At 41.3% G+C, this 27,769-nt stretch overlaps 1 protein-coding gene and 1 long non-coding RNA gene across 3 annotated transcripts in view; one reads left to right on the top strand and one right to left on the bottom strand.

Annotated features, from left to right (window-relative positions):
• Positions 1-432: 432 nt before the first annotated feature.
• Positions 433-6,579, bottom strand: LOC107385367 (uncharacterized). Of its 2 annotated transcripts, none has more exons than XR_008566109.2 (2): positions 5,843-6,579; positions 433-2,008 (listed from the first exon to the last, which is right to left on the bottom strand). It is a non-coding gene; the product is annotated as an uncharacterized lncRNA (long non-coding RNA). The 2 variants fall into 2 exon arrangements; XR_008566110.2 differs by having other exon boundaries at positions 433-5,385.
• Positions 6,580-18,925: 12,346 nt separating this feature from the next.
• Positions 18,926-27,769, top strand: part of snta1 (syntrophin, alpha 1) — a 58,335-nt gene continuing 49,491 nt past the window's right edge. Inside the window, exon 1 of the mRNA XM_015959202.3 lies at positions 18,926-19,256. Coding sequence (XP_015814688.2) covers positions 18,974-19,256 — 283 coding nt within the window. The 5' untranslated portion in view covers positions 18,926-18,973. The remainder of the gene's footprint in view (positions 19,257-27,769) is intronic.

Raw genomic sequence — 27,769 nt, forward strand, 5'->3', positions numbered from 1 at the left:
CATTCAAGCTTTGGCATGAGCTTTACACTCATACGTGTCAAAGCCAGACAAAGGCTGCACATCATCTTTATTCAGTTATCTGTCATGATTGGAAAAGCGCGGACTCTGCCAGTCGCTTTGCTGGATGTCTTTGCTGCATATGTTAACACTAATAATTCTGTCAAATCTGGTTGTATACAGCTGATACATAACGAGATGAGGGATGCATTACTTTCATTTTAAAGAGACAGTGTGTCGTTTTTACCTTTACTTTCTGGAAATACTCATTAAAATGTTGTTGGAAATGAAAAAAAAAGTGTTATATTGCCAAAGAAAATGTAAAATAAAAGCAAAATATCAAGTGATAAATGCAGACTCTTAACAGCTCTGATTTTAAAGAAATCGGGCAAAATTAAAAATATTTTTATTGAACAAATAACAAGTATACAACAATTTGAATAAACAAATAGTTTTATTTACATAAGAACTTACAAAATGTACAGAAGAATTTCACATTTATACAAACAGAAAAGACTACTATGTAAATACATCTAAAATGTTCACAAATAAGAACTGCTGTGCTGATGTTGGTTTTATGTAGTTTCACATTCTTTAAAAAAACTAAGGATGTTAACAAATTACAGTTATGAAGAAAACATTTAGGCGGTAAGAAACGTGAGTTCAAGAACAAAACTGCAAAATTCTTGTGAATGAACAGGATCGAAAGAGATGCAATACATTTTGGTCGAGTGGTGTTGCCGTAGTTTGATGTCACCTGCAGGCGCAGGACCCCAAGCAGATCCAGAAACAACAGCACCAGAAAACTTGCATCGGCATTGCATTTTTTCTCTTGCATGCTTTCTGCTCCACAGGTAACAACATTTACCGTAATGTTTTTTTTGAACTAGCGACAATCACGGCGATATGGTGTGAACCTACTCTGAAAAGTATGTACTGCCCCCTAGCGCCAGGAATCTACACACTGCCACTTTAAGAATCTAGCAAAAGAAAGAACTGAAGTACGAGAAAGATGCAATTTTTTTAAAAGGTCTCACATTGGCTACATCTCGTCTGACACAGCTCTGAGACTTCTCACCAGTCTTCAATAATAACTCACACACAGCTGGGAGTCAGCTTTCCTCTGCTCCATGACAGGCCAGCTGCAGTCGGACTCAAGCATGGCGGCCAAGACAGATGTGCAGGGGTGGGAAAGGGAAAAGGGGCAAATAAAATGAGGCAAACAAGGACTAGGAACACAAACATTGGGGGTGGGAATATTGAAACAAAGAGGGGAAAAAATGGTTACGGGGAGACAGAAACTTGAGACCGAAACAGGAGGTGAGAAAGAAGCACTGCTGTAACCCTGGAAGGCGTGGAGAAAAGGGTAACCATTGCTAACTCCTCTTTGTCTGGGCCAAGTGGGGGACGGGGGTAAGGAGTGAAAGGCATGAGAAAAGAAAATAGAGGGACGGGTGTTCAAAAAGCACACTGTGGCGATAAGTTTCTTTCACAAGTTCTTTTATTTTTAAAATGTTCACTTAAATTTTATTAGCCAACAAATGCCTGCACACAGCCTTCAGACCCGCCTCCGAACGGCCCCACAAAGGATACATGCTCTTTTTTTCTCGCTGCACAATTGATCTAAATAAAACACTTTTAACAGATAAATACACAAAAGAAGTATTAATTCCTCTTGACTGAATGCTTCAAAAGCCACATAACAAATATGCAAAACCACTCCAAAATCCCGCAGGCCGCCTTTTTGGAATAGTCAAATGTGTCAAAGCAATGTTTACGCCACTGTGTGACACCTGAATGCCGAGGTCTTGGTGGCGGCTGCAGGATAACAAAATGACAGTGTTAACAACTCTTCAGGAGAAAAAACACAGCTGGGCTGTTGTTGAGGAGGCAAGAGGAGTGACATTTTTGTTGAGTATCGCCCGTCTCCTGGATGACTGCTGTTTCTGAGGTCTGCAGTCAGGCGATTCTCTGTGTAGGATCACATCTGGATCTCATCCACCCAGCCGCTCTGCGCAGTGCCGCACAACAACAAGAAACAGCTGTTCAGGACTGGCTTCAATTAGCATCACATTTTCCCTGACAGTTAATCCCCTTCCACTCTCATTCTCTCACTGTTCGATTCCTTTAACTGCTCACTCATCCCCCCATTTCCCTTTGTTTCAGGTTGCCACAGCGTCTGACATGAAAGATAGGGAAACACGGTATGCTAAATTGGAAACAGGCTCCTTAGACAGAAAGTCTTACGAAACGTGCAACATGACAGACCCTGTCAGGATAATAGACTGATGATGCTGTTTAGGATTCTGCAGAAAGTGGATCATATAATAGACTGCAGTGATTGGATAAGTGCATTTAAATTTCCTGTCAAATGTGTGGTACATCTAAAAATATGTCACCACGTTGAATGGATTTATTTCATTTTCTTCATGAAATGATTTTGTATTTGAAAGTGTGATTATGCATCATAGGGTAATGAACTGAATGTAATGTCAGGTGAAACTTTTGTTCCAGGAGGTGTTGCGCCGGGCCTTTTTTTCGGTGGACTTTTCTCTTCAGACCACAGACATCGGCCCAATCCCAATACCCGCATTTCCAAACTTGTGCTCTTCCATTGCACAATCCCGGCCAGGGGTGCGAGTGTGTAGGGGTAGGGTGCTTCGTTTGCACCCTTGATCCGCACTCAAAGTCTGCATCGATGTGGACTTGGGCGAAGAGTATTAACCACAATCTATTGTTGTGGGAGAAAAATATGTATTTTCAAATGAAAGTAGTTCATTTTAGGATGATTAGTTGATGCTCTGAATGCTTTAGAGCAAGCAGCAATGAATGTAAATTTATTTCAAATAATTGTTTGGTTGTTCATTTGAAAGTTGTTAATAAAGGTTAGTTGCACAGTGACCAGCATCCCTGCATGCATTACAGTCGAAGATGCAACTATGTGCACATGCCCCGTGGACTGCTGCTGCCAATTGAAGCTGGCATAGCAGCCGGTCGCCATCTTGGATGGGTCTCCATTTGCCTCCAGCGCATTTATTTCTACTGAGGAAGGTGCTGTCTTCATGTATTTATCAGCCTTTGAATCTTTTCTTATGCTCTACCTACCGCACTGTAACTTCTTACCCTTTAACTTAGTCTTTTTTTCTGATTCTTAAATCTGAAATTAATATTTGTATCAAAATGTATTTGTGTATTTTAATTGTGCTGTCACTTTATTTTAGTGTTCGGGCTATTCTCGCTGATGGAAAGCACATTGAATTTCTTCTGTGAATCAAATGTGCTGTACAATAAAGCTGTTGTGATCTGTTTTCAATAAGATGCCCGTTTTTGCAACTGTACGCTGCACAAAAACGAGCATAGTTGTCCACTCTGCATTGACTCCAGTTGGTTTTGGAGAGTGAGGAACCCACCCAATATGACGGCGATGCTGTTACACTTTCTAGTGCCCAATGGGGAGTCTACGTATTCATGTCTATTTATCAGATGAGATCTGGATATAGAAAGGAACACTCTGGAAGTCATTGCTCTCCCTCCTATATTGTCTTCATCACTGTTATATTAGCCTATAACAAATGCATTGTCAAAGAAGCTGTTCAAAATCCTTAAAAATGTGTTTTCACTGCTCAGGCTCGTTATCATTTGATACAGCACGTGCAATTTATCTTTATATTTGGTCAAATTTTACTACTCACAGAGGTGAGGCGAGACTCTTTGTTGTGGCGGATGCATTTGCACCTATAGGCAACAGAGCGATTCAATAAATAAAAATAAATAAAACTTCTCTTTTACCACTACCTTGCAAAACACATAAGTGGGCTCCTGCAGAGCAGCTCACCAAATAAAACTTTGTCACCCATGAGTCATTAATGAAGCACAGCTTAGCTTGGACTTCTTCAGCTGCACTCAGCTAAACGGCAGGAGGAATTCATCAGAGATTGGTCTTGCGACAGGAAAAAGGAGCCAATTTTTTTAAGGTAAAGGAGCAAATCTGATGAGCTTGATGAGCAAATCTGGAAGGTTGTGCAGTCATTGTAGCCTCGGGGCCTGAGTAAAACACTAACAGGTGGTGGTTGCTGGTGGAAAAGACCCACGCAAAGACCAGAGGGAGTGAGAAGGATATTGGGCTCCCAGCCTGACATGCACAAACACACAGCCAAAGGCTCACATTTAAAAAAAAAACACATTCAAACTCAGGCATGACACTTACAGCAATATGTAAAGTCGAGCTCTTAATTCAACAGATTTGCACACACATTCACGCGGACTCACACTCCTCCTTGCAAACATGTTGGGGATGATTCAGAATGGATCCGAAAGCACCTCGAGAAGGAAACTCTCCCACATGGCAAAACACAAAGGGCCCACGTCTGGCAACGTTAGCGGCTCGCTCAAGCCAAAACCAATTAAGACTCTAATGCAAACCTGCAGGGCCCCTTTAGTCGTTTATTTCCCCTTTTAATGTCAGAGGATTGGAATCTGAGTCGATTACCACCCCAAAGAATAGAGAAGAGGAGGCAAAGGGAAAAATGATCAGGGATTCCAAATGCTCCACGTGTTTTCAAGTAGAGCTAATTGAATCAAGAAGGAATGGAAATGATTGACTAGTGTTGCAATGTTGAGACTACGAGCCCTTTAACAAATTTTCTCCACGTGAGGAAAGAGCATTCACACTTCCCAGCAGGCCATTTAAGCTTTCTGCAACAATCAACTTCAAATAAATACAATTAAGAGAATAATAAATATATTTATTCTTTTGTTTTATTTGGAGTTGGAGTTAATTTGTGTAAAAACGGGAAACATGGCTTGCAAAGCGGTGCACACTCTGCTGCTCTCTGCTGGATGTTGGAGCTTCATCATCACCATAATCATCCCAACACCCCTGTAAGTATCACAGTCATGGATAAATAAAGTTATTATTGGTTAGGTGGTGATTATAAAGGATTCAGGTGGAGTTTTCTGACAAGTCAGGGAGGCTTCATTCCAGCATCAGCCCTCGCTGACCCCACTGCCACTGTTTCAAATCTCGTTTAATCAAATTCAATTATCCAAGCTGTGGTTTTCACATGTGGACTCCATAAATCCAGTTTTTACACGCATTTTTTTCCTTCATCACAACTATACTTAGCAAACATTACTGTGGGATCCAGTCACACCACCATAAAGCCTCCAGGCCCCACTGACCCTACTTGTATGGTGGTACTGTACTATTGACCTCTGATGCAAAGCAGGCAAAGAGGAATAAAAAAATCCCCCTGGCATCAAGCTGCAGCTCCAGCCTGGTTTCACACTGCCTGGTGTTTTTGTCTTGAAAGGCTGTAAACTCCAGATGGTGGAACGAAAAAAAAAAAAAAAACGTAGCCTGGTGGATTAAGGGCTTCAAATCCTCAGCTGAAAAGACACATAGACCACAAGCTGCTATTCAGTCAAATAAGAGCACAATAGCTGTCTTGTGGCGGCTATATCTGGGATAATGTGTCTAATAGAGTATGTGTTATGCATAGTTTATTCTCACAACTTAATGGATCTTAATGAGCGTAAGATCTTTGCAGACAAAAGGATGGCAGCAGTTTTGTTAGCTCATTATAATGATGTGATACATCTGAAGAAATCTTTTTGTTGCTTTGATAGCCCTCACTGTGGGAGAAATATTTAGAAATAATCACATTTTCTTCCAATGTTTTTATTAAAGTCTGTCTGGTCCATCTGTATTTCCATGAGCTAATCTCTCGGATGTGTTTGCTGGCTTCAGAAGACAACGGTTGTAAAGAACCGGTGTTAATCTGTGGCTAATATGGTGGAAATCCACGTCTTGTCAGGTGAAATAAAATAAATTCAGATCACTTACTGGTAATGGTGGTCAGCATTCCGACCATGCTCGTGTTTACTGGTGGGATTTTCTTCTGGAGTTCTTCCTCCTCCCACTCGGTTCTCTTTGCAGGGCTTCCCAGCAATAAAACGCCACCCAAACATAAAATAACTTGTTAAGACACAATCTGCAGGGGGCAGTCAATCCAATTCACCACCGGGCATCAAGTCTCTCCTCAAACACAAAAGGTACTGTTTGAGCTGGTGGTACTCACCGATAACGCTGTTTTCCAGCGGGGCAGTAATGATTTACTCCAAAGGAAATGATGGGGCAGCAGCTCAGCCCTTTAATCCTCACATCAGACTGCCCAGAGCAAAGTGGTTCATGATCTGAACTTGTTGATGTATCGATTTTTTTGTTAAGTTGTAAACCTGAAATTCCTCCACAAATTGTCGAGGGGATGAAATGGATGGATTTTATATTGAAAGAGGAAACATCTCTGACCGTCTTGACGTTTTAAAGGTTTAACTATTGAATGATTTGGATTAAAACAGAAACGACGTGCCATCTGTTGAGTGTGACGGTTAGCCAGAACCCCAAAGCCCACACAGTCGGGCTGGATCTGGACTCCATCCAGAGTCTCAAGTGTTTTTCGCCCTTACAAGCATAATATTTGGATGCTGGCAAAGAAGCTGCAACACACGTGCGCGCACACACACACACGCACAGAGCCATCTCTCCATCCTCCCCTCCTACAGCCACCCACATATGCCACATGCTCCTGTCCTGCCCCTCCTCCTTTCCCATTCTCATCCTCTCCCTCCTCCACCTCCCCCGTCCTCCACTCCTGCCAGGCAGCCACCTGCTATCTGCAGCATGCCGCACAGCTGCTCTGCTACAATAACAAATTAAGGTCCACCGTGGCAGGCAGGATTCATTACCTAACACTCCTGTGACGGAAGAGTCGAGGAGCTATCAGCTGCCTCTGTGCTTCTCCTCTCTATGAGTCAAGCTGGAGGCCAAGAGGCACTGCTAATTGTTTAGGTGTGTAGAAGAGGATGAGGAGCAGCTAGTCCATGCTGTGTGCTGCTGATCTTGGTATATTATCTAAATATCAGATAAAATTTGTTTTTATTTTTTTTAATAATTTCTCGACTTTATCATGACAAACATGTAGAACGTTTATTCTTTCCTTTGTTTTTTACTCCATTTTGTGTTATGTCACTCAGCTAATTTTCACCTCTCACAAAAAAATGAGAACTGTGTCCTAATTTTGAAGCCCGTCTTATGAGGAGTATGTCGTAATTTAGAAATTCAGAAGATTTTTGTTGCATTGACTACATGTGATACAATTATTAAAAGCCCTCAAAAATAAAATAAAATCTTCTTTGCATTTTAACCACAAGATATGTGGATGTATGATGTGTAGCGTCCAGAAATGGTCAGTTTTTCATCTATATATTTGACCATCATCGGCAAGAACAGGTCAAACTATCTGCTGGATTCTGCTATTCTATCAGCTGAAGTCCAGGCCTCTGCAGCTGTGCACACAGGATAACATATTGTCAACAAGCTGTTCCTGTTTCAAGGCCTTAAGTTTTCCTCTCATCACTTCTACAGGATTCTTCCTACCTCTGACTAAAAGTGAACATTTTCAGCTCATATGAGTTAATTAATCATACAGTGAATGGACAATGTGTTAAATGAAATGTTTTGAGTATTCTGTGCCTAAGTTAATAAGGTTGAAATGAATATTGTCCTTCAATAATCCATTTGTCTGATATTCAGTCTACGTGACAAGCTAATCAGCCATCCCCTCATACACATGTGCATATCTCCATGATGGAAAGTTAAAGTAATTGCATGCACATAGAGATTTCCTTATCTACAAATCAGAGCACCTTCTATATGAAAGAAGGCGTGATGTTCTGAGGGTTGTTTGATAACACCTCTTAACATGGCACATTCTGATTGGCCATGTAATCATAATATAAGAATTATTAAAACAGAACTCACTTCCTGCGTGAGTCAGTTCAAGCTCAGTTCGAGTTCTAGTACACCTTCGGAGTGGCCAATCCTAAAGGGAATTTGAACTATCAGCTTTCGACAAGCCGTAAAAGCTGCCTGCACTGACACAGAAACTTGCTCCTTCAGCTATTCAGAAACAGCTGTTCTAGACGCAAAAATTTTCCTCAATCGTTGTGACCCGGAGGCATCCCAGGACTGACTTGGTCACATCAAGGTTTTCCTACGAGCCACGTGGAGTGGGGTCACCGACTCCTTGTCATCTCGCATCCAAACGGGGGTCTCCAGAATACGGGTATGTAGGCACAGCATGAATTGTGTCTGATGCCATTTTGATAAATCAATTCTTCAGATTATAACAACCGCAAATTCTTACACCCAGATTTCATAATTCCTTTCAGATACAAAGGCTCTAGTAAACATCCCACACCATTCCATCATCATACATCACATTCCATTCACTTATAATCATCCATCACATAAACTTGTTTATAGCTTGTCATGCATATAATTAGTATAGAAAATAAAGTGTATTTTTAATTATACCCTTGACTCTGTCTGAATTAATACGAAGTGGACCATGATCACTGAAAAAGCAAAGAATCCTAATTCTTCTGATTAAACATCCAAAGATCAATCAGGTTGACATCCTATATTTATATAGAATATCACATCTTATTGGTCATAAGTAAAGGTAGTATATTAAGCTGAAAAGCAACATACAATTCCTCTACAGATGTAACAACCTAACTCAACAGTAACAAACATCGGCAACACACTACATTTTTTAAATAAAAAAATATCTTTCAATATCTATATTAGCTATAGCACTATAGGACATGAATGAAATAAAAGCAGAAACTGAATCACTACTTGTTCCTGTTTACATGCAAGCTAGCATTGGCATTGTAGATTAGCTAACACTACAGGGAAAAATAATAATAATTCCCTTTTAAACACTTAGGCTAGTGTTTAAAAACTATTTCATCATTTTAGTCATTTTGTTAGATGACAATTATAGAGTGTGATATTTGATGTTGTTGGCCCAATGTGGCAATGTGTGACAACCTGCTAGCATTTGTATTAGCATTTAGCTAATATTTGGTACCTTTTCTGTATGATATTTTGAAGTATTTATAACTCCTCTCTAAACCAATGTCTCCTAGAAGAATACTGTACAAACTTGAGAAAATCAGGTTTGTCAAGAAAAATCCTTGCTGTAATGCCAAATACAGAAAACATGATTTATATCATTCTTGATTAAATATATGATGCTGGTATCATTGCAGTCATCATTCGTTATCTTGAATCAAATGCTGGGAATCGCTGCTTTAAAACTTTGCTAAACAACAGCATTTGAGTTTTTAAAAGGGGTTCAGTGTTTAAAGAAAAGCCAAACATGAAGGGAAAGAAGTGCTTTTATCAAATAGACAATCAGTTTGTGATAATAGGTTGCTGGTCATGACTACATATGAAAATTACAACAAAAAAAGTCCACCACTGACTCCAAATATCTTTAATGTTTTGCTTTAAAAGTAATTATTGCATTATTTCAGTTAGTTGCTTCTGTCATTCAGTGATGTGTTAAATAAAAATCTTTGATTGTGGCAACAATACCCTATCAAAATCATGCCAGTCCTGTGACAAGTTAACAAAGAAGTGACTAGTCAGTTAGCAGGAGGCTGAAGTCAACGAAGGAACCGGCTCAGACGACGGTGGGATTTTCAACAGCCCTTAAGGCCCTTCTGTTTGACAGCTGGCGATTGTCCCCCCTTGTTGCCTTCCAGCGTCTTTGTCACTCTCTTCAAGCACACCAACAGGGCTGTTACACAGCAAATAAGCTGACCTGACCTGCAGGCTGATTGAATGACCGTCCAAACCTTTAATCCACTAAGGTGCAGCAAAGGCTCCTTTTTGACATATAACCCCTTTTCATTGACTTATTAGCTTTAACTCCTGACTGCATCACCATCTCAGTCATTTTACCTTCTAACACATCTTAATTTTGATTATTAATCACAAAGCTATTTCTACCATTTGATATCCCACAGGTCTTGGATTTTCCATTTTACTGGATTTTCAGTAAAAAGTCAATAAACTTGACCAGTTTTAGAGTGACTGGAATAAACCGAATTTATGTCCTTTCAGAGTCAGAGGACTCCAAAGCAATTTACCTTACAGTGAATCATTCTTCCATGCACACACACACATTTATGTTTATTTATTTAGCAGACGCTTTTATCCAAAGCGACTTACAATTTATAATCCTATAGGGCATGTTGTGATCTGTGGTGGAAACCAGAGTCCCCGGAGGAAACCCACGCATGCATGGGGAGAACACGCAACTCCACGCAGAAAGACCACAGCCGAGTTTCGAACCTGGAACCTCCATGCTACGAGGCAACAGTGCTAACCACTGCACCACCATGCAGCCCATTTACACACTGGTGATGATGAGCTACACTGTAGCCCCACACGCCAATCACTGATGCCACTGGTCCCCACGACCACCACCAGCAGGCAAGGTGGGAAAAGTGTCTTGCTTAAAGGCACAACAGCAGCAACTTCTGCAACTCTCTGAATACTGAACAACCCGCTCTTCCTCGTGAGCTATACTGATGCCCACATGCCACATTATTGAAAATGTTCAACAAACAAACGATTCAAAGCTTTAAAGAGATTAAACAGAACCAGAATGGTATTTGGTCAATTTTGTTGTGATTTAAACTTTATGTATGTTTTCTTATCCAAAAGAAGCTTTCACCATTTGACTAGACTCCCAAACGGATCCTTAACAGTTATCATTGAGCCATCTAAGTTATTTGAACTCTGTCTGAATAATGAGTCCATTTAGTTACCACGTGTAACCCTGTCCACTTCCTCTCTACCCTGCTCGGTGGTTGACCTGACCGATTCTACGTCCCCAATGAGAGAAGGTTTTCACCAATTGTTTGTTCTTTCTGGTCAGGATACCTCCTGGATGCCTCCCTGGTGAGGTTTTCTGGGCACGTCCAACCGGGAGGAGACCTAAAGGTAGACCCAGGACACGGTGGAGGGACTATGTCTCTCACCTGGTCAGGGAATGCCTTGGGATTCCCCCGGAGGAGCTGGCCCAAGTGGCTAGGGAGAGGGAAGGCCTCTCGCATTAGGCTGCTGCCCCCGCGACCCGACTCCGGATAAGCGGATGAAAATGGATGGATGCATGGATGTTTGTTCTTTCGGTGCACTGTACAAAGTCAAGAAAGGGCAAGTCATTAGCTGGAACTGTTTACCCTACTTTCCCAGCAGTCGTGCCATCTGCGTGTTCTCCATAGGTTGCATAAGGCCTGGCAGATCTGACACCTCCACAAAACCTGTTCCCTTTCAGCCATTGTTTCACTCTTTCCAATATTAGCTCTTTCTTCCGTGTGCTTATACCTCTACCCCTTCTGTCGTTTCTGCACAATCTTTTCTATTCATCAATGATTGTTTTATTTCCCCCCTTTTTCTTATTTCTCTATTTTCCCCATCAAACTGCTCTAACCTTCTCTCTCTCTGGTCCTGTCTTCTCCTCCAGCCATCCCCAACAGCTGACAGAGCAGACCCTGCCTGGTGGTGACACTTCACCCACACAGACACACGCCGACCTGAGCCAGATCACCCGTCCATGTGGGAGCCAGAGCAAGGGCCAAGGCCAGGGTGGAGTGTGTGTGCCAGTGTGTGTGTGTGTGTGTGTGTGTGTGTGTGTGTGTGTGTGTGTGTGTGTGTGTGTGTGTGTGTGTGTGTGTGTGTGTGTGTGTGTGTGTGTGAGGGGGGTTGTCTCATACTGAGGCCGGCAAGATGGCCCTAGTCATCATAATCATTCATTGCCTGCTGTTCTTTCTGTCCCTGTACCCCTCCCTCTCCTCACAATTCTTTTTGTGTGTCCTCCTCATGTCAGGGCCACAAGGCACGCGTATCAGCTGAGCACAGGATGGTCGGAGTCAACAGGGTCAGGTGGCAGACGCCTGGTTAATTCTCCTGAGGCTGCAGACCGCTCACGTCAGCTCGTGCAAACGGACACTGAAATGCACAGATAAAGACGATCCCTCGTGCAACCGCGTCCGCACATGTGCTCTGGTTTTCCTTGCACGGCGCTGCACGTCGGGCAAGATATTATTAGAGAGGGCTTAATTGTTGGAGGGGGGTTGCTGATGGGGTTATGTCAGGCAGATAGATCGGCATAAAGAAGGAGGAGGGGGAGATTATAAAGACATGAGCAGATGGAGAGAGAGATAGACCTATTATGTAGATCCTCCTAACCCTCGTCCCTGTCTCTTCTCTGCCGCTTGGAACCCCCATGCATATTTACCTTTACATTATTCAGTAGGTTATAATGAGTAACCGAAGACTGGGGTGGTTAAAGACGAGGGCGCGGGGCGGTTCAGATGGCAGAAGGTGGGCCACAGGTGTACAAGCCTGGGACTTATTCTTCTGTTTGACCTCTCATTATCACCCTCCAAGTTCTCCTTCATTATTATCCCGTGTCTTCGGGTGTTTGGGAGGCAGCAGGGTCCGTCTGTCTCCTGCAGTCTGTTCCCTGCACTCCACGTCATTCATATTTTAGGAATAAATTATGCCCTATTTTAATCAATTATAGTCTGTTCGTCTGTTTTTCTGCTCCTCGGTTCATCCATCTGTTTGTCTCTTGCCCTGTTGCTGATCTTTGTCTCCCTCCTCGACCGAGTTTGGCAGCCGACCAAAACACTTGCCTTTATTTGATCAAATCAAACTTTTCGGCCATCTACAGTCACTCTGGGTTTATTTTGTTTTGCTGATGAACGTTAGACGTGACCGTCTGGATTGTACAATAATGATCCCCTTTTTGGATCAATAAAGTTCTTTGATTTTAGCTAAATATTATATCCACATCAAGCTAACTCTGTGTTCTCCTTTACTGGTTATCTTTCTATTCACCAGCCTGCCCTGGATGGCCCACAGATAAGAGGTCTGGTCTGTTGTTACAGAAGAACAGGTGGGGCAGGCTAAACAGTCAAAACACACACACACACACACACACACACACACACACACACACACACACACACACACACACACACGAGCAGGCTGCAGGGAGGCAGGCAGTCAGCCGATCAGACACTGACCCATATGGTGGACCTCTGGAGCTGTTGCCCTTCGCAGATAAGCGAGGGGTGGATAGAAGGGGGCAGAGATGTTTGGAGGATGGAGGATAAGGGAAGCAGGAGGGAGGTGGAAATTAATCAGCAGGCCACTCCAACTGTCCACTGTCTCCAGGGAGTTGAGACATGCATATATGTCACTGATTTGAACATGGGGGTTGCAAAAATAATACAATAAACGGCACATATGTGTCCCAGCTGAACTGTGGTCACAATTACCTTTTAGGTGTTACATAAATGTTGTAATATGAATTTTTATATGTTTAGAGGCAATTATGATGTTTTCAAACATGCAATTATTGAAAAACAAGTTTGGACTCATCTCAGCCTAAAAATTACAGACCCATTTCTAAATTACCCTTTATCTCTAAAATATTGGAAAAGGTTGTGTTAGATCAACTGATTACTTTTCTGGAAATACCCAACAGCTTTGACAAATTCAAATCTGGTTTTCGTAAAAAAGCATTCAACAGAAACCACTTTGCTTAAAGTTTCCAGTGACATTATGATGGCTGCAGACAACGGGGAATTCACAGTGTTAGCATTATTAGATCTTTCTGCAGCGTTTGACACTGTTGATCACAACACCTTAATTAACAGACTTGGTGACTCGGTGGGGATCTCTGGACCTGTTCTAGACTGGTTTACATCATACCTTTCTAACAGATGTTACAGTGTCTGTATAAACCAAATCATGTCAGATTCTATTGATCTGTTCTGTGGGGTACCCCAAGGCTCTATTTTGGGTCCACTGTTGTTTCTGCTGTACATACACCCTCTTGGACAGATACTTGATTCTTTTAATAATGTCTTTTATATGCAGATACCTATATGCAGATGACATTCAGCTGTACTGCTCCTTTAAGGATTCTGAGCTCTACAAACTGTCTGAATTTCTAGAGTGTCTATCAGCTATCACCAGCTGGCTAGAAGAGAACTTATTTCAGTAAAACTCTGAAAAGACTGAATGTCTGATCATTTCCTTTGAGAGCATGGTTCCCCTGAATAGTTAAAAACGTGGTTATTTATCCTCTGCCGTCAAGACAAACTTGAGGTATCTGGGTTTAGTTTTTGACCAATCAATGTCTCTTGAAGGCCACTCAAAAACATTGGTCCAAAACTGTTTTCATCACTTAAGAAATATCTCCAAACTGCGAAGGTTGGTGCCAAAAAATGAACTTGAAATGGTTATCCATGCCTTTATCTCCTCCCGTCTAGATTACTGTAACACACTCTTCACATGTTTTAACAAAAAAGCCCTTGACCGCCTTCAGTTGGTTCAGAACTCTGCAGAGAGGCTCCTAACTGAATATGAAATATTAGCATATGTAATCATTATTACAATCTTGAAATGGCTACCTTTGTATTGTTTAAATATATGCAATATTGCAACCCTTATTACGCTATATCATTTAAAAAAGCAAAAGAAAAAAAATATATATATTATTTTTTTCCCTAATGTTTTTTCTTGGTGAGGAAATTAAAAGGTTAAACATAATAAAACTACTTGTGTGTGTTTTTGTGACACATCTTTTTTTATTTGTTTTGTCCAAGTTAAATCTTTATAAAGCTCGCCTTTCAATTCACTTAGGGATTGAAAAAGTTAATCCGAGCTACTGTGATAGATCAGCTGGCCACCTGCCACTCACATCCCAAAGTAATAGACTGACAGATGTATAGATAGGAGGTCAGATGGTCAACTCTTTATTATCCAAAACATCATTAGGTAGCTGCACTGCCTAAGTCGAGCACCGTCGTTGAAGCCTCATTTCCGTCGATGCTAAGCCACTTGTGGTGGAAGATGCACATAGATAAAAACCCAGATGCCAGAATTTTAGAAATACAGACTGTGAGCTGTAGAAAGATGAGGCCACTGGGGGCATGTATTTGATTTTTGGCTTGTACAAGTTAAAGGAGCAATTTGTAAGAATTCTGCAGTGAAATAATCACAAAACAGTCCAATGTCTCAGCCATGTTGGATTCAAGGTCACACTTAAACAGGTTTAATTCTCAGCTGGCTGGGGGGTTGTCAGCTTATCCTCTTTCGAAAAAAATAAATAAAAATAAGCGGGGCATGTTTATACTCAGTTTGTAAGGTTGCCGAATGTGCAGCCAGGCAGACCGACGGGACCCTAAACATAAACACATTTAGCAAACCAGCACACACAGACCAATATCTATTATGGACATCAGAACACCCCACCACACAAAATGTTAGTAATCAGAACACTATATCACCGAGCAAACATAATAACAGAAGAAAGAGACCGTAAACAAGAGGACAAACACATACAACATGCTTTAAAGGCCTGCAGATACCCGACATGGGCAATAAACAAAGGAAAACAACAAACAACAATAGAAAGAAAAGAACAACCAAAGCGAAGAACCAGAAACCCAGAAAGACAAGAACCAAAACCAGTGATAACCTTACCATACATTAAAGGCATAACAGAAAAAAAAAGAGCAACAATGAAAAAACACAACATAAACACACCAACAAAACCATACACAACAGTTAGAAACAGACTAGTACACCCAAAAGACAAAATATCAGCTGGACTTAAATGTGGAGTCGTTTACGCATTCCCATGCAAATGCTGCAATAAAACATACATAGGAGAAACTGGATGCCAACTCAACACACCAATAATAGAACATAGAAAGGAGTGTGAGAAAGAGGCAAGTGGAAGACACACAAGAGCAGCAAAAGATGAAGCAGAAAGCACAATAAAGAAGTCAGCCGTAACAGATCACTGCATAAGAGAAAACCATATAATGGACTGGGACAACACAAGGATCATCAACACCGAACAACAAAAATACAAAAGATGGATAAAAGAAGCAATCGAGATAAGGAGACGTGGATGTGGGACCATGAACAGGGACGATGGAGTTTACACGTTGGACCGCGTATGGGACTGCATCGTCGGAGAGGGGAGAGCGGGCAGCAGAGGGCGACAACGTCCTCTGCTGCCCGCGGATAAACGGAGAAGGAAGTGACGCCACCATCAGCGTCAGCCTGAGGAAGTTTGCAGCCGCAAACGAAACATAGCGGGAAAACAGGTAAACAAAACTGCTCTGTGTTTTAAAAAAGAGCTACAGCATGGAATTAGAGATACGACACAGCAAGAACACACCTAAGATGTGCAGCGAGCTAACGCAGCAGCACAGGCAAGTTTATCTCAACACCGGCAGGCAAAATCTCCAAAGTTATTTAAAGAGTTGTTTAAAGAACCAAAGTCAGTAAACAGGAACGACCCAGAAGCAGGCTAAAGGCTAGCAAATCTACAAGCTGATGGAACCATATGTTTTTGCTACTCTTTTGATTTGCAAACTAATCTCCCATCTCTTTGGCTGCGTGTGGCAGCAGTTCATCTGCCTCACAGCAGATGAAACAGCCTCTGTCAGTGCGCCCCAGGGCAGCTGTGGCTACGTTGTAGCTCGTCACCACCAGTGTGTGAATGTGTGTGTGCATGGATGAATGATACACTGTAGTGTAAAGTGCTTTGGAGTCATTTGACTCTGAAAGGCGCTATACAAGTGCGGGTCATTTATCATTTAATATTGAGCCAACAATGCTAACATTGAATTACAAGTAAATAGGTGGCTGTAAAAATATCTTAAGCTACTTTTTCAATTACCAACAACCCAATACTACGTTGAAATGTATGTGTGAAGTGAATAATGAGTTAATCATGGAGTTTTACTTCAATTAATGAGTAGAACAGCAACTTCCTCTAATGCGGAGACTAACTACCGTAAAAAGTGTAGTAAGTGCTCCCTAAGGAAAACACCCAAAAGTGCTAACACCAGCAATAACAATGTACTTTTTAACTTATCAACTTACTGAGCATGACTTGTACTTGATTGTCAACAAGAATCTTCTGGTGCTAATTCGTAACTGGCAACAGCCATGAAAATCACGGAATGGGAGTGAGAGAGTAATATTTTAGTTTTAAAAAATCCACTGTAGTAACCACAGGATGTCAGTCTTAAAAATTGCACCTGAAAGGCTGAAATGGGGTGTGAAATCAGACATCATATACATTGATGCTCCGTGGACTGGAACTGCCGTAGCGGCCACCACCATCTTGGATGGGTCTCCATTCGACCCCGGTGCATTTAATACTGAGGAATGCATTTATCCAACTACAAAAAACACATTTAACTATGCTTTTATTTTTTATTTACAAAATCAGACATATTGCATGGTATGATAGCTAAAATATAAATATAATAAAATAAAGCTCTACCTCTACACATTCATATCTATGTGTGAAATATCAATTTATAGTCTTTTCCTGGAAAATGCTAAAAAGAAATAAAAATCTAGTGAAAAAACAATTTAAATTTGTGTTTAAGGAAAAAAATATTGAATATTTTATAGCTATATTCATTTATATTAGCATTAAAAAAGAGCATTAATCAACTGTTCTGCTCTTTATTAGTATGGATATTATCTCATTACACTCACATTGTGTCTTAGGTTTTCTCAGCCTATGGCCCCATCAAAGTAAACAAAACAAAAAACTCCATCATTACCAGACACGTGTATTGAAATGATGATAAAACATTTGCTAATATCAACATGAACAATGCAATTCTCCTTTTTACATTTGGCTTAGATATGCAAACATTTTATGTGCCTTAATGGCATTTTGACCTTATTACTGTGATGCATCCGATGCCCTGACAGATTAAATTGATTTATCCCTTAATAACATCACAGTATGTGTTGTTATAAGAATATGCAATAAAATATCAGGGGTAACAGCATTCTAATTTTAACTTTAATCCGACATTCTCACTGCTCATTCTCTCTTTTGAAGAAAATACAATATCATTCAAGGGTTTTGTGTTATAGTGTTTTGAAGAATCTAAAATTTGATTTATGCATACATTCGGCTGTTTTGATGTAACAAACCAATCCACCCACTAGGGAGCGACAGAAGACTGATAAAGTTAAACCTGTAGCAGCATGTGAGAAATTCACCAATTTCGGTGGTAAATGTTTATTTCCAGAGCAGAAACCTGAATCCACTGTAATAGGACAAATAATTAAAATGTGTGCACGCCAGCTTAATCAGCTGTTTTGGTTTGGTAAAGATGTGCTAAGAAACAGTAAACTCAACAGCCCACCCAGAAGTATTCGCTAAAACTGGATGCTGGAACTTTTTTGCTGTTCCACCTGCTGTGAGACAGATGAACTCGTGCTGCCTGCCACACACACAGCCGAAGAGCTGGGAGATTAGTTTGCAAATCAAAAGAGTAGCAAAAACACACGGTTCCATCAGCTTGCAGCATTGAGTCATTTATGTTGTCATGTGTGTCCCTGTGCTGAATCACAATGAGTGGGCAAGACAAACGTCTATCAAAAGTTAATAGTTTATAAGACCAAACAGCTGCAACCCCAAACACATCTTATTAAAAACCATGATTTTGCTTCAATAATAAACACAAAACATGAGTGTGTTGATGATAAATAGTGTCTGTACTCATTGTCTTCTGTGGGGTCAGCACTCCTACTGAATTGCTCCAATATGAGTTTTTATTCCCCCTCAAACATTTAAAGCAACAGATGTTTAAATGTAAACAAAGACAGAGCGTGTGTACTTTTAATTCGCTATGACGGCAAACCTTGATGTGTACAAACTTTCTGGATTGTTTAATCAGAGATTCCGTGTATCAGCTCCAAACTGATTTCATTTTCTTTCTGGAGGAAAACTGAATAAATCAATAAAAAAATAAACAGATACAATAAATAACAGTTTTTAATGACTCAACCACACTCTGTTCATATAGGCTGATCTTTGAGTGTGTAGAACAGATAACTTTATTTGCCACTGAATGAAGGAATAGAAAGCAAAGACCGCGCGCGCGCCAGTGTGTGTGTGCCTCCGCGCGCGTGCCCCCTACCCCAGCCCCCCTCTACAGGACAGCCAGCCCGTCTAGAGTTATTCCAGGAATGTGTTGAACACTGAACATGGCCGCCGCGATGAAGGCGCAGAAAACGGGACTCCTGGAACTTCGGTTGAGCGTGGACCGCTGGGTCCGGGTGTTGGCGACACTTACCGAGGACACACTCACCGTCAACCCCGGAGAAGGCGTCGAGGAGCCCGCGAAGCCGGCTCCGAGTCCCGCAGGTGCTGTCAACGGAGACCCCCCGAACCTCAGCTCGTCCTCGGTCCCGGAAACCATCACCAACGTGAAGCGCACCGTTCGCATTACCAAGCAAGATGTGGGAGGACTGGGAATTAGTATCAAAGGTAAACTATCTTCCTGTGGTTACACTAATAATATGAAGTACTATTTAGGTGAGTTAGGCTTCATAGTTTTGCACAGTTAACTATCATCAAAAAGTATCAAAGTATCAAAAACAGCAATTAAATGTAACTTTTGAAAGTTTTATGGTCAGAATGTTGCTTTTTTAAGAGCTGCAAGTTAGTTAATCTGCAGTCATTTGTTTATTTATACTCACAAAATAAAAAAAAAATAAAAAAGACAGCTGTGACTTTTTTCCAGTTTTGCAGAAGTGGCTGTACCCTGTTAGGCTGGATGGGACTTCACCACCAACCTGATTAAATTCCCAAACAGTTTTTATAATAAAAGAAAGTAAACTTTACGTATTCACAGATAGACATGCTTATTTAACTCCTATATTAATGAGAGAAACTTGAATATTTTTGACACAAAATTACACTAAAAAGGTTTTCTGATGATGAGGCAGAAAAACAAGAAACAAAACGAGCAGAAATGCACCAATTCTGATTTTGTGAACCAATACAGATTTCTGATGTTGTACATGTGATCAGGCGATACTTATTTTGGCAGATTTAGATTTCTCAAAGTACTATAATTACCAGATTTACTATTATTATTTAAAATGATTAACATGAAATATATAATTAAAAAAAAATCACTCCACATGGAAGATCTGGTTTTTCTTGAGTGAATTAATGCTTACCCGGGTTTTTCACCAGATGCGTAAGCGGCACATAACGTAATGGATGCGTGTTCCCTGCGCCTCTTCCCACCAGGAGCATTTCAAACTGACAGCAAAAGTGTTTCACACAGCTGGTCCCACAAGGTCAAGAAGGCAACAGAGAATTGTAAGACCACGCATGATTTCAGCAGTTCACGTGATAACAAGCAAAGAAAAAAAGATGTCAGCTTGTATCCAAAAGGTCTGCGGTTTATTTTCTGATTGCCTTTACCTTGGCCAGTGGCCACACAGGTTTCACAGGTAATGATGTATTTCTTTTAAGCAAGTGGAATTCTGTATGAGTCTTTTATTTTGAAAGTTTCCTGTTTTTTACATGGCTTTCATGTTTGACTTCCTGTCTGGCCTGATCTGAAATGTTGAACTTGACAAAAAGTAGACCCAAAGCATAAATCTAGCAAAGAGACGAGACACAACGCTTCTGTAACGCTTTCAAGGCGTGTCGCTTTGTCGCCGGTGGAAGCAAAGTAGCTTGTGCTTTTCGGATTTTACGCAAAACTTGCGCATTTGGTGGAAAACCGAGGTTTGTGTTTGTGCATTTATGGGCTGGAAAAATGTTTAGATTTTGCAACCTTTGTTCCAAAAAATGAATCAGTCTCTTCTTGAGTTTCAGATTAGCTGATCACAAATTAAGCTGGTATCACTGAGTAGCTGTTGACCGATACTGACGATTGTTTTAGTGCATATCTTAAACAAGGGTATGTACTGTATATCTGAAAGGCCATTGTAATAAACAGTAATCCAAATACCGTCCAAAACTGAAAATTGACTTTTTGCTTGGTTGTAATAAAAAAAGTAAGTTGACTTGCTGGACATGCAAATTGATGCTATTTAAACTAAAACATGAACAAAAAATAAAATAAAGTGAATTAGAATATTCTCTCACCCCTCCCCTCGACTACAGTCCCTGTAAAAAAAAAAAAAAAAAAAAAAAAAAAACTACCGCCCCTGTGCCACGTCTGCCATAACTAGAAATCCACACTCCCGGAAGAAAAAAGAGTGTCGCAGTTTTTTAGGTCCAAACGTCTTTAGTTGTCCATGAGTTCAAATGGTGTGTATCTTTTTGGGACTCTGGTAGTTTGTTTATGTTTATGTTTATTTAGTTAGCAGACGCTTTTATCCAAAGCGACTTACAATTTATAACCTGTAGGGCATGTTGTGATCTGTGGGAGAAACCGGAGTACCCAGAGGAAACCCACACATGCATGGGGAGAACACGCAACTCCATGCAGAACGGCCGCAACCGAGTTTTGAACCTGCAACCTTCATGCTGCGAGGCAACAGTGCTAACAACTGTGCCACCATGCAGCCCAGTTTGTTCTAAAGTTGAAGTGGTATGCCAGACAATGCCCGCACTGCCTGCTCACCACAGCCATGGAATACACCCCATCAACACACAACACTATATTGGAGCCGGCGGAGGGAGGCTAGGGGTCTAAGCACACCTTTGTTGTTGCTTGGCTTCCTGGGGCTGGAGGCTAGGAAGGAGATCTGGGCGTCCGGTTGGGGTCTGGGGTGGTGGGTTGCTGTGCTCAGCATTGGGCGGGGGAACCTGCTCATCAGTACCCCAGCAGAAAGGGTCAAACTCTGGTAACCGGTAATGGTTGTACCCAATGTGCAGCAGTACCAGGACCAGAGTGAATAGTGTGTGTATGGGGAGCATGAGTGGGTGTCCGGCGTGCATTTTTGTAAGTCTTTGGTTGTATGTGCATGTGTGAGCATGAGGGAGGGAGTGTGTGACTGTGTTTGTGTATGACTGTATATGTCAGGTGGGGCCTTTGACTCCTCTGTTCTCCTGCGACTTCTTTTTATGATATAGATCTTCGTCTCCCCTCCCCCTGCCACACCTGGTGTGGGGTGTGGTGCCTTGGTCTGCCTGAGTGTTCGTGGCTGCCGGGTCAGGGGGTTTAAGATCTTTGGCATCTGCCTGGTCAATCCCGGTGGCTGCCTGGTGGGGTCTGGGTCCCTGGGCTCTGCTGGGTCCCCGGCGGGGGTGGTCGCCCCTGGGTCCCGGGTCGCTGGGTCCCAGGCTTGGCCGGCTAGGGGGTGGGAGGCTGCGGGCGGGCCTGTGGGCTTGCCGCTGAGATCTCCAGGGGCTCTGCCGGCTGCTGGTTGTGGCCCCCCGGGGCGACCCTCTGTGCCTCTCGAGTTGGCGGGGGCCTTTCTGGTTGCAGTCTCCTTGGGGTTCCTGTGTTCCGGGGCAGCGCCTGGATCTCTGGGACTTGGAGCTCCCCCCGTCTCTTACGCATCTTTGGGGGGCAGATCTGTGGTCCCTCACACTCTCTATTGGACGCTCCTATAGATAAACCTTACATAAACAAGCGCGTGTACACACACAGGTGCTCACATGGTGCTCTCAAAAGTATGGACTTGGGCACGTTCAACGCATGTCTTAAGGCTGTCGTTGCCACTAAATGCACTATGATTTATAATCGTGTGATTGTTCAGTTAAACTAGGGCTGGGCGATATGGACCAAAACTTATATCTCGATATCTTTAAGCTGAATTCCGATATACGATATATATCTTGATATTTTTCCTCCTGTAAACTGTTGACAAGTTAACTCACTTCAAGCTCTTGAGAAATTATATACATAAATCAGTAGGTTAAATGCATAAAAATGTATTGATTCTGGTCAAACTTTAACCATAGTGCCTATTCTCTACCAGTCTGAGCTTTAGTAACACAGGTACAGCTGTCTGCTAACACACACACACACACACACACACACACACACACACACACACACACACACACACACACACACACACACACACACACACACACACACACACAGTTGAGAGCCAGAGGTGTATCAAATGTCCCACAGGCACTTTTTAATTATATATTTATAATTAATGTAAAATTATTTAAATTTCATCTAGAGGTGGCCCATATTGTATAGGTCTTGTCCAGAGAAAAAAAATCCATCATGTTAAGCTAAATGTACGATAATGTAATTGCATCTACTGAAGATCACATGGGATCACGATGGAGTTATTAGTTATTAGAAAAACTAGTTATTAACTAGTTGTTAGTTATTAGTTAGCAGTGTTGGCTCATATCAGCGATTATACTGTAATGATTCAGAGTCTCTGGTTGCTCTTTTATGAGTGTTATTTTCGGGCTACTGTCGCCATAACCCACACCTTACAAACTCAACTTTTTCATCAGAATCACTCGTAACGGAGTATTTACTAGCATAGCAAACCAGAGCGGAAAAAAACGGAACCGGAACATTTCTCACCCGTTGAGTTCGCCTTCAAAATAAAACGGTAACCCTATAGTTTACTATTCAAACACTTAAATATGTTTCAGGTCATTTGGCCACTCCGGCTTTCCGTAGCCGTTTCCTCATTACACAGGGGAGGGAGGGGTTTGGCTCGTCTCTCCGCATAAGCAGGATGGAAAACAGAACTCCGTTGGCATTGAACGTCCCCAAATAATTAAAAACCAGGAGGCCAAATGCAAAGTTTAGAGCAGCACATTTACCCAGAGGCTCTCAGACTGAGCAAACTTGTGAGAATACACGTAATAGCCGCTTAGAGACGGAGCAACATGTCGCTAGCATAGCGACTAATCGCTAGCATAGCAGTTTGGCCAGTTTTATCGATAAAAAGATATAAAGTCATCTTATATCTTGTTTAAAAATTATACCGATATTTAAAGAATATCGATATATCGCCCAGCCCTAAGTTAAACAATGTTGATTTTATATTTCACCATCAGGTTGACACAGTGATAGCTTGCTCCTGATGTATTGTTATGTGTCCCATTTTTTTCTTCTATTCTTTCTCTTTCTGCAGGTCTAAAAGCAGACTCTTGTTAATTATTGTTTATTTTTGTGGAACACCTCCCCTTCCCCCTCTTCTCCCCACCTTTTGTCTTTTCCTTTCTCTTTCACCTCTGACTCCGTGTCTGGTCGGAATTACAAAGCATTCAAAAACAACAACAATAAAGTTTTAAGTATCAGGCGTGACATTAAAAGCAGACGCTTTGATGCTCCACCTGAGAGTAAATCTGTAAGGCATGTTACCAGCTTTCAGACATCAATTCAGTTTGCTTCACAGCCAGACAGGACACAGTAAAAATAAATAAATAAATAAATAAATAAATAAATAAATAAAGTTGAAGTGGTAATAGCCAGCTGTTTCTCCTGGGATATTTTTGAGCCGCAAACCTCTGGCACCAGCAGTGTTCTGTTGGTAAATATGCAAGCTCGTTATGAGTGGAGGATCCAGGTAGATGCAGAAGTGCGGCAGTTCAGCGAGACAGACAACCGATTGGCAGATGTTTCCCGACAAATGCAATGTAATTTTGCCACCAATTCTTGTAAGACGATTGCCGGACCGCAGGACCTGGTTGGGCCCCTGGCAGATCTGCTCCGTTACGGCCATTGTTTGAACAGAGGGAGCTCACTGCATGGCACTGGCAGCTTTAATAAGGCAATCCAGGCTAACCTGTTCCAAAGCTTTTTCATTGTTTTGGTTTGACCTACTTTACCAGACCATTATCTCTACGGTGAGATCGAGAAGAAGAGATGGGAAACTATGTCAACAATAACAATTATATTATTGCATTCCATTCCTTTTTAAATAAAATTAATTCATTGTTAAACACCTGCAGCATTGTTCTCAACGTTGCAATTTTCCTCTGACCCACCATAAGGTTGGGACCTGGATCATTTTGCTTTGACATGTGCAATATCCCAACAATGCAGTAAAAGTCTGATAAGAGATATTTTCTTTGCAGTACATGCAGTATGTGTTTGAACATGCATGTGAGAGACTTGGAGTCTCCCCCCTTCCTGGCAGGTTTGCATTCATAGGTAATCACTTGACTGCTGGCTGATGCATCACTGTCATGTTAAAAGGAATGGCTAAAATTGGAGCTGCCTGTGATGTTCTTGATTGGTTCCTACACCACAGTCAACAGAATCAGAACAGAGTCAGGCCCTGATGACATAAATGCAATGTCCGTCTGTATAAATGAAAAAAGGGAGGTTGTGGAAATGAAATGGCGAGTTACTGAAACAAAATCATAGCTAGAAGCGTGTTGGCATAGCTTTACTGTGATGCTGCCCCTGGAATGAAGAGAGAAACGGAACAAGAGCGTCCTGAATATTAGATGGGACACGAAGTGAGTCAGAAAAGTTAAATACGATTTTTAAAAATGTGAATAAAAAAAGGGAAAATGTATCAGACTGAAGGGAAATCCAAATGAAAGAAGGTAGAAGCTGTTGTGGCCTGGCTGACACCGCATACTGAACAGCTGAGTGGAGCAGTCTGCAGTAGTCAGTTGTCATTGACCGAAGATGAAAGCTATGTGGCTGGGAGTGGAGTACTCCGCTTGTGTTAATTTTAGGGAGCCCACCCCAGCTTCCAGAAGAGCATGGAGGCAACCTTTACTCACATGCCTAAATTTACGAGAGGAGTCTGGGAAGCTAGACTTCTGGTCTCTGAATAGCCTACGTCTTAAAGGAAGAGAAAAAAAGGCTTCTTGAAGATTTATTTTTATACTTTCTTAGCTACCTGTGCAGAGATGTTAAAATTTCCTCTATGAAAGTGGTAGAAACTGAAATTTAGACCAACTGACATTTAAAACAAATTGGTCCAAGACGTTGTTTCATTGACCCTTGAACTGACATCAATCTTAATTTCTTAAAGATGCTATAACAAATCTACAGAACAAGCTAGGTTTTTAACACAAACACGGTCATGGAACTCTCGCCTCTCCCCTCGGGTGTCTTCCCTGAGACTCTTCTGCCTGGAACCGGAAACTTGCAATGCCAGATGAAACGAGAGAGTGCTAAACACCAGTCACCATTTTCTGGGTCCAAATGTCTTTTGTTGTCCGTCACTTCAAAAGTGTTCTTTTTGGGGTTCTGATAATTTGTCCTAAAATCAAAGTGGTAGCAGGCAGATGTATCTCCTTCTCTGATATTTTTGAGCAGAAAACATCTCACACCAGTGCTGTTCTGTTGCTAAATATGCGAATGGAGGACCTAGGGAAGTATGGAAGGGTGGCAGTTTGGCAAGTCCAACAACTGTATGGTCCAGTAGTTGGCAGAGGTTTTTAGGCAAATATGATAGAACCACTTTATTATTATTAATATTTTTTTATTTTCACTATATATTTATATAAACCATTTTATTAATACTATTTTCTAAATTTCCACGATATATTATAGCTATATGTTAGAATGCTGTTAAGAGGCATGAACACACTGTTTTAAGCTAACTTATTTTACAAATTTGTTATAGCAGCTTTAGGATATTTAGTGCATAAACTCTAATACCACCACCCAACATTCATAGACCACCTTTTTGCATTGGTAGACTTGTGTTTTTTGTCAATTAGCACTGTAACAAACTTGGATGATGACGGTATCTGAAGTGCTGATCGTGCTAAATCGTTCTGACATGAGGTTTCTCCCAACAAATGCACCGTTAGCAGAAAATTACCTAATTAGGCACATGTCAGTACAACACATGCCAGTACCATTCATTTACCTGCCATTAGTAGCTGGAGTGGCCCCACCTTGTCTCCACCACCGCCACCCACCTGTCAGGCAAGTGACAAGCCACCAGCTGGAGGGTGCAGAAGTATTTGACATGAAAAGTCAGAGTAAGAAAAGTAGGAATGGAAAGAGGGGGATAAAAAGAGCTGTGTTGGAGTGGCAGACACACTGATGGTTATTTTCTCTACAATTTGTCTAAGATGTTTATTCAGCAGTCATGTCAGAAAAAAGGTATTTCAGGTTGAAGTGAAACCTCAATGTATATGTGACAAGTGGGTGATAAAACATAAAAGGCTCTTGGTAGTAGAAAGCTTTAATGCTTGTAACTCTTCTGTATTTGTTCATCTCTTTTAGCTGCTTTCCTAATGTACCCCACGCCCATTTGGTGTTGATGTTAAATTATTTTGACATGAATGGCATTTCCTTGTCACCCTCACACCGATGATACTGTCATCTTCAGGTTGACTCAGAGGAGTGGGACTTAATTTTCCTGTTTTTCCAGGCGTGTTGTGATGAGTGCTCTATTAGCATAAATCACCAAATCCAGTTATAATATAATAAAGGTGAATGTCTGGCTATTCTTATCAAAGTTTAAAGCTTTTTTAAATTTTTTTTGCTTTTTAGGTGGTAAACTATGTTTATTTTTATTTTCTTCCTGTAATTTATTCTTGTATAATGGTTTTTGTGGTAATGTCTAGAGATGTGCTGATCCGATCATGTGATCAGAAATCAGGCCCAGTCACTTGCTTTTCAAAGAATTGGAATTGGGTGGGAAAGATCGGATTTAACTTTATAAAACAACAAACATGACCTTTTAAATTCATCCTGAGATAGAGATTTTCTAACAGAATAACAATGGCTTAATTTTATTTTCAACATGTTCCTCTACAAAACCATTCTTTGTTTCTTGGACTCGAAGCTAGCAGGCTAACGCAGAGCTAACATGTCTCTTCAGGAGAGCGAAAATGTCTGAATTTTGGTGGTATTTTCAACCGGACAGCAAAGGCAGAGCAACAGCCACGTCTAATGTGTGCATACTGGATATTCAACATGGTGGAAAAGACAGCTGCGTGAACCACAGCCTTCAAAACAAACTACTGCAAGAACGTTAAAATTTGATGTGACAACATAAAACAGCAGATTTTAAAGTCAGAGTTAAAATACATAAATTAAAATTTTGTATTATTTGTAGGAATAAGAAAGAACTACCTAAATAATAACTTTAAAAATTAGAGGACAAATTTGACTTGTTTTCCTT

Source organism: Nothobranchius furzeri, chromosome 3 (genome assembly GCF_043380555.1).
Source record: "Nothobranchius furzeri strain GRZ-AD chromosome 3, NfurGRZ-RIMD1, whole genome shotgun sequence".
NCBI lineage: Eukaryota > Metazoa > Chordata > Actinopteri > Cyprinodontiformes > Nothobranchiidae > Nothobranchius > Nothobranchius furzeri.